Below are 14,820 nucleotides of genomic sequence, written 5' to 3' on the forward strand. Positions count from 1 at the left end.
CTCTCATCTTCTTTTGGACAGAGAATCTTGATCAGATGAACAACCAAGTAGCCATGTTCTATATAAACCCACAGGGGAGGTACAGGCTCCTGAACCCTCTACCAGGAGACTAATCTAATCTATAGGTGACCTACCTTCCAAGAATCCCAAACACATTGGTGGATCACCTCATCAGAGGTGCAAACAGGTTTCTCTTTATTTGGCAGCATTATTGTAATAAAAAGACACCTTGAATATATATTATAATGTAAAATTATAAAAGGACCATCATAGTAAGCACTACTGGTATTTTAAACCTTCATTGTGTTTTGTTTAATCATCGATCCATTAGTTCCATCAGTTTTTAGTTTTTTTTATGTAAATAAAATGTCACTTATCTTAAAGCAAGTGTTTGTATTATTCTTCTCTTTTCATAATAAAGCTGATGTAACAGATTCCATCAGTCCTGATACGTGCCATGTTTCAAGTGAAAACTCTGCTTAAGGGGATGGCATTATCAAATTCCAGAGAGCTGAAATAGGAAAAAAAAATCAAGGTGAAACACTAGTACGTAGCTCACAGAGAAACATCGCATACACACCATCCTTTTAGACTTCATTATTTTCGTGGGTTCAATCCCGACCCCGGGAGTGATCCTTCTCCTTTTTTTTTTTTTTTTTTTTCTATTTTCAAATTTTCACAAAATTACATCATGAAATTATTCATTAATGAAATACGGTACATATTCTGGAATACAGCATAATTAATATAACACACAGATCTGTTTAAGAATCAAATTACCTTCCATATACATTCCTAAATATAAGAATTCGGGGCAAGTAAGAAAAATGAACGAAAGTGGACGTAATTTAATACATGTAAATAGGAATTAGGTAGGGGAGCAAAGCACTTAAATTTAGTCAGTTATAAAGTGATCCTTCTTTTATAGACCAATGAACCTTTGAGAAAATCTCCTATTGGCTCTTATAATCATAGTGTGACATCATCAGTTGCCATATAGGCTGAATACAGAAATTTGTCATAAAGAATCAAATCAGAGAATACCAGTCAATCTCTGCATTTAATCTATGGCAAGAGGTTACTGAATTGGTTGTAAAAATCCTGAATTGTTCTTTTAAATTGAGTTTATAATCCAAAGTTAAATCACGACTGGAGCCTCAGACTTGTTCAATAATCCACCAATAAAGATCTAAAAAAGAAAGAGCCTTGTCTAAACAATGATGGACCATAGGAACATGTAGCTTTTTTGTAGCAAACAGCTCTTATGTTCAAGTAACCGTGGTTTTACCATCCGGCGAGTGCATCCAATATATAATAAATTGCAAAGACAGCAGATAGCATATACCACATTTTTAGACATACAATCTGACGACCTTTCAAATGAAAGGTATACCCAGAGGGGCAGATTTTAAAAGCCCTGCGCGCTTATGTTGCATAAGCCGCCGGCACGTGCAAGTCCTGGGGCTTTGCTTGGGGGGCTTGTCGGGGGCGGCGCAGCATTCGGGGGTGTTCCGGGGGTGGGAGCGTGGTGCCGGCCCGGGGGCGTGACCGAGGCCTCCGAAACAGCTCCCGAGCCGGGGAATGGCGCGCTGGCAATCTGCAGGTGCGCGCAAGTTACACCTGCCTCGGGCAGGCGTAATTTTCTGCACAAAGGTGGGGGGGGGGATTTAATTAGGGCTAGGGGGTGGGTTAGATATGGGAAAGGAGGGGAAGGTGGGGGGGGGGGGGGGGCGGAAACAAAGATCCCTCCGAAGCCGCTTTGATTTCGGAGCGGTCTCGGAGGGAACGGAGGCAGGCTGCTAGGCTCGGCGCGCACAGGTTGCACAATTGTGCACCCCCCTGCGCGCGCCGACTCTGGATTTTATAACATGCACGCGGCAGCACGCGCATGTTATAAAATCGGGTGTAGATTTGTTTGCGCCGGGTTGCACGAACAAATCTACGCCCACGCATAACTTTAAAAATCTACCCCAGAGTTCAGATTATGCCAAGATATATTTATTTATTTAAAGGGTTTTTTATACCGACATTCGTAGGGAAACATCATATCTGTTTCCATGAAACAGGAACATCAGCAACAAATTGCTTTACAGAAAACCTATAATAAACTGTGAACTGATAACGTTAAATTAAACACAATTAAACCAACCAGAGATTGCTCATGACCAAGCTCAATCGAAAGCGGAAGAATTAGCTCTATTCTTCAGCAACAAAATCAATACTCTTCTATCACAGATCCCCACGAACCCCACTGTTCCACTAACCACTCCTCAACCCTCAATCAACTACACTCAGTTAGAAGAACTTGACACAACTTCATCCATTGAGATCCAAGGAATTCTTAGGAAAATGAAACCTTCCTCTCACCCTTCAGACCACATCCCAGCCAAACTACTACTATCAATTCCAGAATCTATCTCCAAAACCTTGGCAGATATCATAAATTGCTCCCTTACACAAGGATTCTTCCCTGACAACCTCAAACTTGCCTCACTCAAACCCCTGCTCAAAAAACCAAATCTCGACCCAAACGATTCTAACAACTTTAGACCGATAGCCAACCTCCCATTCATAGCCAAGATAATGGAAAAATTGGTAAACTCACGACTCTCAAACTACATTGAAGATAATAACCTTCTATTCCCATCACAATACGGATTCCGTAAAACTTTAAGCACAGAAGCCCTCCTCATCTCTATGACTGACCACATCATCCTAGGCTTAGACAAAGGACAAGCCTTCCTTCTGATACTACTCGACCTTTCGTCTGCATTTGATACGGTTAATCACTCCCTTCTCATCAACCAACTAACAGCCATAGGTATCTCAGGCACTGCCCTATCATGGTTCAGAACCTTCCTCAGCAACAGAGGATATAAGGTTAAGATTCATAATAAAGAATCCTCTCTTCACCCCGCGTCAGTAGGAGTCCCTCAGGGCTCATCCCTGTCTCCTACCTTGTTCAACATTTATCTGTTACCCTTATGTAAACTTCTCACCGACCTCAAGCTCAAACACTTCCTCTATGCAGACGATATCCAGGTCTTGATCCCCATCGAAGAGTCACTCGCAAAAACTCTGTCTCACTGGGAAACCTGCCTCCAAAATATCAAACAGCTTCTCACAAGTCTCAACCTGATACTAAATTCATCAAAAAACGGAACTTCTACTCATCACACCAGAAAACAGCTCCCTCACACTCACCCATCCTACCGTACCAAATACTACACAAGTAAGAGACCTAGGAGTTCTAATTGACAATCACCTAAAACTGAAAGCCAACATCAACAAAACCACCAGAGACTGCTTTTATAAGCTCCAAGTGTTGAAAAGAATACGACCTCTCTTCCACACACATGACTTTAGAACGATTCTACAATCAATCATTTTCGCAAAGCTGGACTATTGTAACACCATCATGCTAGGTCTCCCCGCATCACACACCAAACCATTGCAAATGGTCCAAAATGCCTCCGCCCGTATACTCACTAACACCAGGAGAAGAGAACACATAACCCCTATCCTGATGGACCTTCATTGGCTGCCCATACACTTCAGAATAATCTACAAGGCCATTCTCACCATTTTCAAAAACATCCATCAATTAGCTCCAATCGATCTCCATATCCCCCTCCGATTACTCCACTCTACAAGACCGACAAGAGATGCTTACAAAGGTTCACTTCAAGTACCTCCAGCCAAAACTACCAGACACATCACGCTTAGAGATCGGGCATTCTCCACAGCCGGTCCAACTTTATGGAACTCCATTCCCCCGGAACTTAGAATGGAACCCAGCATCTCAACATTCAAGAAAAAACTCAAGACGTGGCTGTTCACGCAGGCATTTCCCAACTCCAACATTATTTAATCTCCCATCAATCAACACGCTTCGCTAGTAATAACGTTAATAAATGTTATTTATTCAATGCTATCTATACTTATATATAATTATCTGATCTTCATTTTCCTTCTCACTCCAAGTTATTGATTTCCTTGTTATATGTAACTGCTTTTTCTGCACTATTGTTCAAATTGTAAAGTTTTATTATTATTACACCCCTGTTTCTTGTGAACCAGCATGATGGGACTATCGTCCTGAATGTTGGTATATAAAAAAACTTAAATAAATAAATAAATAAATAAAGAGACATCAATATTATTTAGCGATAATAAAATGGGAACTGAAAACGTTGACTAGTAGTGCTACATACCAATCATTGGTCGCAGGGAGCATGCCCTAATGGTAATGGAGAAGAATTCACCTCTGATACATTATAATTGGACTTAACCAGAATATCTCTCAAATTTTTCCCTCTAGTATATGCAATTATAGGGAGATCCTTGAAGATTAGATGAAGTTATAAAACATACCAATGCTTTCGGAGAATGGAAACTAAACCCTGTACTTTATTAGAAAACTGGATACACAAACTAGATTATTTTGACTATCTTTGTTAACTTGTTGATTAAGTAACCAATCTCTATGAGCATTCAACGCCCTCTTGAAAGCTGGTCTTAGAACCAGTTGTATAAATCTGTGGCAAAGTATATTAGCTTGTTCAATATATAATCCTCCTTGCTTGAACATATTCTCTGGAGGTGCAAAAATTGACCAACAGGTAGGTTTGATCGTAGACAATAAGGATGAAAACTGTCAAAACGTAAAAAGTTATTACAATCTGTAGGTTTTTTGAATAACGTTTCTAATTTGTCTTTCTGTTTTATAATCAGAATATCCAAATTGGTAACTGATCTGTATGAAAGAACATGATAAATTGCAGATGTGAGTCCAACGAGTTAAGCCAGTTTAAAAAAAAGGTGTAACTTTCCAATAGAGGCCTGCCATAAGAAAAAGATATTGTCTATATATCTAGACCATCCCACGATGTCATCTTTATAAAAAGAAGAAAGATACAAAAATTGTTCTTCGAATTTAGCAACATATAAATTTGCCACACTAGGGGCCATGGTAGTACCCATGGCTATAACATGTTTTTGTTGGTAAAAATAATCTTTGAAAAGAAAATAATTCTTAAATAAAGATATATGTGCTAATTGCATGATAAAAGAAGGAAGAATGCGATGAGGTCTGGTCTATCTTCCAAAATTTTCTCAATAATAATTAAAGACTCTTCTTGAGGTACGGTAGTATAGAGAGATTGTATATCAAGAGAAACGAGAAGACGAAGAAAAATCCAAATGAAGTGGTTCTAGTTTTAGTAACGTGTGTAGTGTCTTTTATATATGAAAGAGCAGACTGTACAGCTTCATCAACAAAAATAGAAAGCGGCTCCAAAAGAGAATGAATAGAAGAAACAATTGGTCGACTAAGTGGATTATGTGAATCCTAGTGAATTTTAGGAATAGTATAGAAAACCGGAATTTTGGGAGATTTTTGTATCAAAAAAATCTCATGATTAGTCAGAAAATCCAAATCTTCAACACTCTCTTAGAGTGGAGGCAATTAAGTTTTGAATATCATACGATGGGTCTTGTTCTAGTCTTTCATATTACCTTGAGTCAGATAATTGTCGAAAGATCTCAGATTCATATTGGGGTAGATGTTAAAAGGAGTGTGCGCTACCCAGCGCGCTCACATGTACGCCCGATTTTATTACTTGCACGCGCAAATTATAAAATCAGGGGTCGGTGCGTGCAAGGTGGTGCACAATTGTGCACCTTGCGCGCGCCGAGCTGCACTGCCTTCCCCCGTCCCCTCCCCCCACCTTCCCTTCCCCTACCTCCCTTGCCCTTTCCCCCTTACCTTTTTCTTTTTGCTTCTATTTCAAAACTTACTTCAGCCCTGGGCTGAAGTAAGTTGCTGCCGGCACGCGATCCCAAGCACAGCGGCAAATGGCCCCGCCCCTGGACAGCCCCTTTTTGCAAGCCCCGGGACTTAATCGCGCGTAAAGCCCCGGGGCTTTACGCGCATCACTGGGCCTTTTGAAAATAGGCCTGGTGCGGCGTAAGCCTGGTTACGCGCATAACCCTTTGAAAATCCGGCCCATTGTGCACAATTCTGTATGACAATCCTGCTGTAACCGTCTCTTTTTAGTCAGTAAGGAGGCCCAGACAACTGATCGGTAAAGATAGACTTTTATTGCCAGCAAGATGCAGCTAAGACAAAGGCTCAGTACAACTGCATGCCACGCCCCCTTAGGAGCAAACTTTTATGCACTTTACAACTCTTATCTTTCACACATGCGTTCTGGTTTTTGCTGAACAAACATTTCACAAACTGCTGAACAAGCATTAGCTAGCGTGGTCCTCTAGTAGGTGTAGCTTACGATCAGACTATCGTTTCGTCATTTAATTGACGTGTTAGACATTTTACAGCGGCGTTCGTATTAATACAATACAAATTATTATTCCAAAATGGAGTTACGTTACGCTAAAGGTTAGTGCGCAACTGCGTCACTACGCATTACGTGTCATTTGCGTTGCAAACATTAGTACGTTCAAAATGGCTGTGCGTTTCACTGCTGGCATGGTTAGTCGGAAGACGTTCAGGTGTTTCATTCTTTAGGGGGTCACGAAATTGAACCCCTTCACTGCTGCCTGCCTCCCTGAAGAATAGACTATAACACTAAAGCTTAAGCTCTAGAAGAGACTGAGTAGCTCATGAGGCAGCTCCTAAATGCACGTGGACTCCCGTGCATGTTCAATAAAGTTTTACTGAGCTCAGGGAGATTGGTTTGTGTTTGTACTGGCAGATAAAATCATCCACATATCTAATCCATCCTTTTGTCTACAGAGAAGCCTGTTTACAGGTGACTCAAGTCTTTTCCAAAACAGCCACCTGATACGCAGTTAAACTTAAGTGTGTGTTCATCATTAAGTCTTCACGGATGCTTTCCTGGGAGCAGAGCTAGGAGGGATTTGGCTTTTTGTAAAAAAACAAAAATTGGCCATGCATGCAAATTTTCAGGAACATTTTGTGTGCAATAAATACCAGGTGTAACTTGTGCGGGGTAGATTTGGTGAGATAGTTTTCAGGTGTAACTTGTGCGGGGTAGATTTGGTGAGATAGCTTTCAGAGTGAGCATATGCACATAAGTTTTTTTGAAAAGTGGTGTAACTTATGCATGTACTTGTAGCATAAGTTATGTGGGATGTTTGAAAATTACCCTCCTAAAGTCATACAAGAATTGATACAAATATTCTCCTCTGCTGGTGCTCACTCTTGAATAGAGATAGGTGACAAACGGTACATATGTTAGACTTCTGATCTCCTTTTAGGTTTAGTTATCATGTTATGGTATCTGAATAGAAATTCCTATATGGTTTCTGAAAACAGTGCATCAGGTATAAAACTACAGCTTTAGAATTTATAAAACCTCAGATATGGTTTGAAAAGCACTTTGGATTAAGTAATGCAGTCATGTTTTCTAATATATAATAACCTTTTATTTTTTGGGAAATAACAGATTGGAACCATTAAAACAAAAGGAGCCCAAAAGTCATGTGCACACAGCTAAAGAAGAATGTTCCAATGAGGTTATCCAGGACATGAATGAAGTGGCTCTTAGAAACCTGGTTATGGAATTAAAATCTGAGTTAAAATGTTTTCAAAAAGAAAATACACTAAAATCACTTTTTGATGTGAAAGGAAATACAAGATTAAAGATGAATGGAGAAACTGTATTTGTAAAAACTGAAATGAAAGATGCAGCTACACAAATAGGAAACATAGAAGAAAACCTCAATAGAACTGAAAGTAAAAATGAAAAACACATCTCTAAGGAAGAAAACCTTTTGACGTTAAAGGTAGGAATGGACCATTCTGAAGATGTTAAGATAACGGAACAAAGGGATATTCTTTCCTCTGCAAGTTTAACACTTAAAGTAAGTATGTTTTATTATCTTATCTGCGCAGTAAATATAATTCAAGTATATTTCTTTTCAATAGATTATTAAATCCCTGGCCATGTATTTAGACCTGTTTTAATTGAACTGGTTTAGTTTACCACATTAGCTCCTCATTAAACTTGTATCTGGAGAGTTAAAATAATTTTAAAATGTACAGTGTATCTTTTGCCTCTTCCATATTTAACGTGCCTTCCCTTTGCTTTCTTTTGTCTTTCTATTTCCTTCAATCCTGTCTGACTTTCCACATTTTCCTTTCTTTCCTTTGGTTTCCACACCATCCTTCTCCTTCCTTTCTTGTTTCTTTTCTCTTTTTTTGCCTTCCTTAGTGGTGACCTTATCACAGGGTACATGGGGCCCATGCCCCAAGTTCAAAGCTTAGTGACCCGAGTCTCTGTGACATCCACCGCTAATTTTATTTTCTATTTCTGACATCTTCCCTGCAGGCAGTTTGGCCATCTTCTATTGCTGCCTCTTATTTGCCCAAAGCTCCGGGACCCGCCTCTTACACAGAATCAGAGAACACGGGAGAGGTGCATGCAGTACTCGGAAGCAGCAATAGAACATGGGTGTGCGGCTTGCAGGGAAGGCTTCAGGAATAGAAATCAAAATTAGCGTATATAGCATTCTCTTTCCTAACACCCTGGGAACTGGAGGCATGGACCCACTGAGATATTCCAGCATGAGGTTGAAAGGGTCAATTCCTATGTGACTATTAGGCGGTATGTTCCCTATAATGACAAAATACTTCAGTGGGGCTTACAGGGGTACACTTATGTGCACTGGATCTTACAGTCTGCTCGATATTGGCTGGAATGACCATCTCATGCTATACTTTGTAACATTTCCCTCAGTACTCTTAATACTTACGATTCATGTGTAGACTCACTTATTCCCCTATTGTATAGTGAATTGTCTAGTGAATTCTATATGGTCTTGGTTGCGTGGGTGGGGAGGGTATTAGTACTAGTGTTAATAAATGGTCAATTGTTTCAGGACCAAACAAGAACACATGATACGCAAAGAAATCTAGGACAAAACAGGAACAAAAACTGTAGGACCAAATATAAAGCCACGAAGTAAGACCAAGACAGACTGAGAGGCAAGAATAAGATGGCCACCAGCAGGACGTACAGGCCATAGAAGTGGGAGAACTAGACAGATGGTATAAGAGGCTCACTGAGGCCCTCTGCTAGCTGGGGGTAAAAACTGTCCAGCAGGTCCTCACAAACACACTCTTTCCTTGCAGCCTGAGCCCTAGCTGCTGCTTTCACTATGTGACACCATTGTGCTGGATGCAGTTCAATGAGACAGAAGGAGTTTGAGGCACTGCTGCTTTTTTCCACTTTATTTGAGCCCAAATGAAACAGACTGGCAACTCCATTCTTTGTCATGTAGGGGGATATGACTGCACAATTAAAGATATTTCTATTTAAACCAATTGACTTGATTTTCATATTGTGGATGTTTTATTGGGTTCTATTGGTTTACATTGAAAAGCAGAAACCCTATTTATATCAGAGCTATGCAGATTAACTTGCAGAAATTTTTGGCTTGATTTTTAACATAGTTTACTCATAGGCTTTATATGAACATGTCAGTTTCTGTTCCGTTCACCCTCTCCCACCTTTGAACTGTTCTGTTTCATTCAATCTTCTGTCATAAATAGTAGCATGCCCATTGATTCCCTGCTCATGCTTTTCTTATGCTCCCAATATATCAAATTCCTTTTTCATTTTATTTCCTATAGGAAAACAGGCCAGTTCAGTTTAAATCTCAGGCAGATCAGAGCACATTGTGATGCCATTGAGTATTTTGAAAGCATTTGTCATGGGTGACATCAAATATTTTTAAAGCTACCTTGCCATTGATTACTGCAGTTGGTCATCAGCTAACTCTGTTTCTAATTTCTTATAAGGAAAAACTCTCTGGAATGAATTTTCAGAGACTTGCATACGCAAAAATTAGCATACATGCATGTAATTAGCATCTACTCGCGTACATGCTATTTTATAAACTTCAAACATAAGCATGTACTCTTGCTTTCGCGCACATGTACGCATGTAAAAAGGGAGCATTCTAAAGATGAGGTGGGGTGTGACCAATTTATGTGTATAAGTTGCTATTTTAAAATTCAATTACGCATGTAGATTTGCCAATTTTACACCTAATTATCTTGCTTTAAGTAATTTTAAACATTTATTGTGTCCTGTTGGCCAGATGGGAAGTCGAGATGAACTTGGGGGGAGTTCAGATTAAAGTACCAGGAGGGTCTTGATTTGGAGAAAGACTAGGTGAATTGATGGGAGTAAATTGTTAAAACTGGAGCATTCATTTACAAATGCATGTTTAAAATATACCGATTTATGCGAGTAAGTCACACTTAATTTTTGCATGTAAAATACACGCGCATATATTTTTAAAATAGGAAAAGTAAATGCATTTAGTGCATTGAAATACTTGCTTTCAATGCATATGTATTCGTGCAGTGTAAAGATTCGCATATTTTATAATACATGCAGATTATAAAATACTGTGGTAAAACTACGGGAAGCCATAGTTGTTTGAAAGTTATCCTCCCTATGCTTAATGATGTACTTAATAAACAGAAATTCCTGTAACAAAATTTGACATAACTATGTACAAATTTCTGGACCAAAAAAAGGAAAGTTGGCAACATGAAATGCTCCCACATTTTGTTTCACCCTAAGGAAAATAACTTGAGTTTACACTCTTTCAGCATATATAAGCTTTCATGTCCTTTTTAGTTTTGTGGGTTTTAATCAGGAAAGCAAATTTTAACAGATTATTTTTTATAAAACAACAGTACTCACACCAATGTGTGGTTCACATGACCTCAAAGGACAGGGATGGCCAATCTCAGTTCTCGAGAGCCTCAAAGATGCCAGTTTTTCAGGATACTCACAATGATTATGCATGAGATAGATTTACATGCACTGTCTCCATTATATGCAAATCTATCTCATGCATATTCATTATGGATATCCTGAAAACCTGGCCTGTTTATGGCTCTTGAGGACCAGAGTTGGACACCCCTGCCATAGGAAGAGCCTTTAAAATATTGTTGAATACAAATGATGTAAAATAAAATGTATTTTATTTATTATTTTTATATACCAACATTCAGGTACTGTAGGTATTTCTCTATCCCCAGAGGGCTTACAATCTAAGTTTTTGTACCTGAGGCAATGGAGGGTAAAGTGACTTGCCCAAGATTACAAGGAGCAACAGCAGGATTCGAACCCTGGTCTCCTGGTTCATACTCCACTGCTCTAACCACTAGGCTATTCCTCTTCCCTGGTAAACAAGAGGGATATCGTAATGATTTTGTCTCTGTCCTGGTTTTGTTTTATTTTGCATTAATTTTATAATAATTTACATTTATTTTAGAAAAATGTATAATGTAGCAGCAACTCCGTTTTTGTTTTGCAGATTCATAAAAATCACGGATACCTGTTCCAATTAAATCATATAGATCTTCCATTAAACAAGGCATACATACCAACCTACAACAGAGAGCTGAGTGTCAGGAAGAACTTAAAGTCTGTAAGATGCAAAATAAACAGCTTCAAGAAAAGTTGGATTTGGCTGAATCAGTAATTGAAAATCTAAAGGATAAATTGTATATGGCTGAATCAATGATTGAAAATCTAAAGGATCGTTCCAACACTAACAGGGAGTTGCTGACTGGTAGGTAACATTAGAAGCAGGTCCAATCCTGAAACAAATTTTAGGCCACCTAGGGGGCTCGAGAAATGAAACCTCATATTGACAAATACATTGACTAGTTGTTTTTGGGCTTAATGTATTGTGTTGGTTAAGTTAAGGTTTTGCTTTAGATATTCTTACCTATTTAAAATGAACAAAACTAAAAAAAAATGTCTGCAGGCTTTTTGTAAATTCTCTCCCAGATTACTGATGTAGATGTATTCACAGTGCTGACTAAATATTTCTTTAAGGATTTCTGTCAATTAATTTTCAAACTTAAATTTGTGTTTCATATTATTTGAATTTCTGCTACCAGAAACTCCTTTCAATCCCTGAGAGCCAAATCAGAATCTTGGGAGTGAGCTCTCGGGTCATGGTTTCAAATTCAGTACTGATCTTTCTACCTGCAAAAGTCTGAGTTCACTAGAGTACTGGTTGCTCACGTGTACTGCTTTCTTGTCCAAGACGGTCCTGAAACTAAAGCCTAAAACTAAAATTAAAGTCTCGGTAACTTCTATCAAGAAATTTCTCCAGCATATAGGTCAAATCCATTCTCCCATGGGATAGCATCATCATTTTCTCCTCACTTTTGCCTGTAGCAGATATCTTTAACATATACACTAGAGAAACATTAAGAGATTTAAGAAAACTTATAAATAATAGCTTCTGCTACCAGGCAGAGTTCCCCAAGGCTTCTGATTTATTCTACAGAACCCTATTTCTGACCACAGCTGAGGGTGGGGTGGGAGGATGCAATTTTCAATTAAGCCCACGTAGTTGCAGTCAGGGATACTTTAGTTACACATAATTTGTATTTATTTATTTTTATTTATATTGACATATTTATGTCACCTAATTAAAAAATGACTCTAGGCAGCGTACAAAAGAATAAAACAATTATAAAATAACTATACATTAAAAATGTGTTTTCAATTGTAAAAACATCATACTAGTATTAAAATTGTAAAATCAAAAAGGATATGTATCAAAATAAAATACAATACTGAAATAGTTTCTCTTTGAAAATTAATTGGCATGTGGTATACATACTAAAAGCACCTGCTACTTTATTTACATTTCTTAATATCTTCTATGGGTACTTGAAGCAATTTCCAAAAACATATATTTCTCAGCATTCAGACAAGTTAATCCATGACCAATTGGTTATGCACCTCTGCCAGCAGATGGAAATGGAGCAAAGCTGACATCACAGTATATTTACCTCTGCTCTGACATCAGCCCACCAGTATTCTCTGTCTCAAGCAGATGGTGGAGTGCATCTCCCTACTGGGGATTGCTTGTTTTAAAAAAAAAAAAAAGGAGAAAAAGAATTGGTCACCCACTGCTTCTTCTGAGGTGATATCTTGTGATCCTTCCCTCAGTCAAGTTCTCCTGAGGTGATATCTGGTGAGCCCTTCCTCAGTCGAGTGCCTTGGTTCAGTAGCTGGTTTTCTGGCGTGGACTTAGCTGCAAGGAGAGATTTATCTGAGAGGCTAGAGAGTGCAGGAAGCTGAACGCTGTGGTAAACATAAGAAATTGCCATGCTGGATCAGACCAAGGGTCAATCAAGTCCAGCATCCTTTTTTCAACAGAGGCCAAACCAGGCCACAAGAACTTGGCAAGTACCCAAACACCAAGAAGATCCCATGTTACTGATGCAATTAATAGCAGTGGTTATTCCCTAAAGTAACTTGATTAATAGCAGTTAATGGACTTCTCCTCCAAGAACTTATCAAAATCTTTTTTGAACCCAGCAACACTAACTGCACTAACCACATCCTCTGGCAACAAATTCCAGAGCTTAATTGTGATGTGAGTGAAAAGAATTTTCTCAGATTAGTCTTAAATGTGCTACTTGCTAACTTCATGGAATTGCCCCCTAGTCCTTCCATTATCTGAAAATGTAAATAACTGATCGCATCTACTCTTTCAAAACCTCTCATAATCTTAAAGACCTCTATCATATCCCCCCTCAGCCATCTCTTCTCCAAGCTGAACAGCCCTAACCTCTTCAGCCTTTCCTCATAGGGGAGCTGTTCCATAGTATGCATGAATGACTGTAGAATTTAAAGAAAGGGCTACCAAACATTCTGAAGTGCTCTGTATGTAGAAAAAGGAGGGTTTGTTTTTTTTTTTATAACACCATAGCATGCAGGGATGGCTGCAGGGTTTAAAGTAAAGGGCTACTACACATTTTGAAGTACTCCACATGTATAAAAAGGGTGTGCTTCCACACATTCTGAAGGTCTCCATATTTTAAAAAAAATCGGTTTGTTGTCAAAACTCCAAAGAAAGTAGAGATGCCTGTATGGTTTAAATTAAAGGGGTGCCACATATTCTGAAGGCATCCATATATAGAAAAAGAGTGCTTTAGTTGTTAGAACACATCAGTATGCACGGATGGCTGTAGGATTTAAAGGTAAGGGCTACCACATTCCTAACTCCTGTATATGAAGAAAAAGCGGGTTTTAGTTTTTAGAACCCCATATTATGCATGGATGACTACATAATTTAAAATAAAGAGCTACCACACATTCTAAATTCCTCGATATGTAGAAAAAGGATGTTTTTTGTTCTTAGGACAACATAGTAAATAGAAATGAATGCCGGATTTAAAGCAAAGGGTTACCACATATTCTGACGCCTCCACATGTAAACAAAAGAGTGATTTAGTTGATTGAAGAACAAAGTATGCACGCATACAGTAGGATTTAAAGTAAAAAGCTACCCTACATTAGTATGTGCTACTTGCTAACTTTATGGAATGCCCCCTAGTCCTTCTATTATCAGACAGTGTAAATAAGCGCTTCGCATCTACTCGTTCAAGACGTATCATAATCTTAAAGACCTCTATCATATTCCCCCTCAGCCCTCTCTTCTCCAAGCTGAACAGCACTAACCTCTTCAGCGTTTCCTCATAGGGGAGCTGTTCCATCCCCTTTATCATTTTGGTTGCCCTTTTCTGTACCTTCTCCATTGCAACTATATTTTTTTGAGATGCGGCGACCAGAATTGTACACAGTATTCAAAGTGTGGTCTCACCATGGAGCGATACAGAGGCATTATGACATTTTCCATTTTATTAACCATTCCCTTCCTTTCTGGATTACAAACTGGCTAAAAGACAGGAAACAGAGAGTAGGATTAAATGCACAATTTTCTCAGTGGAAGGGTGTGGGCAGTGGAGTGCCTCAGGGATCTGTATTGGGACCCTTACTTTTC

The 14,820-nt window shown here is 38.8% G+C and overlaps 1 protein-coding gene across 1 annotated transcript in view; it reads left to right on the plus strand.

The window, feature by feature from the left end:
* Positions 1-7,714: 7,714 nt before the first annotated feature.
* LOC115098073 (CDK5 regulatory subunit-associated protein 2-like) overlaps positions 7,715-14,820 on the plus strand; it is a 37,524-nt gene continuing 30,418 nt past the window's right edge. The window contains exons 1-2 of the mRNA XM_029614378.1: positions 7,715-7,848; positions 11,323-11,580. Coding sequence (XP_029470238.1) covers positions 11,442-11,580 — 139 coding nt within the window. The 5' untranslated portion in view covers positions 7,715-7,848; positions 11,323-11,441. The remainder of the gene's footprint in view (positions 7,849-11,322; positions 11,581-14,820) is intronic.

This window comes from Rhinatrema bivittatum, chromosome 8, assembly GCF_901001135.1.
Source record: "Rhinatrema bivittatum chromosome 8, aRhiBiv1.1, whole genome shotgun sequence".
NCBI classification, from domain to species: domain Eukaryota; kingdom Metazoa; phylum Chordata; class Amphibia; order Gymnophiona; family Rhinatrematidae; genus Rhinatrema; species Rhinatrema bivittatum.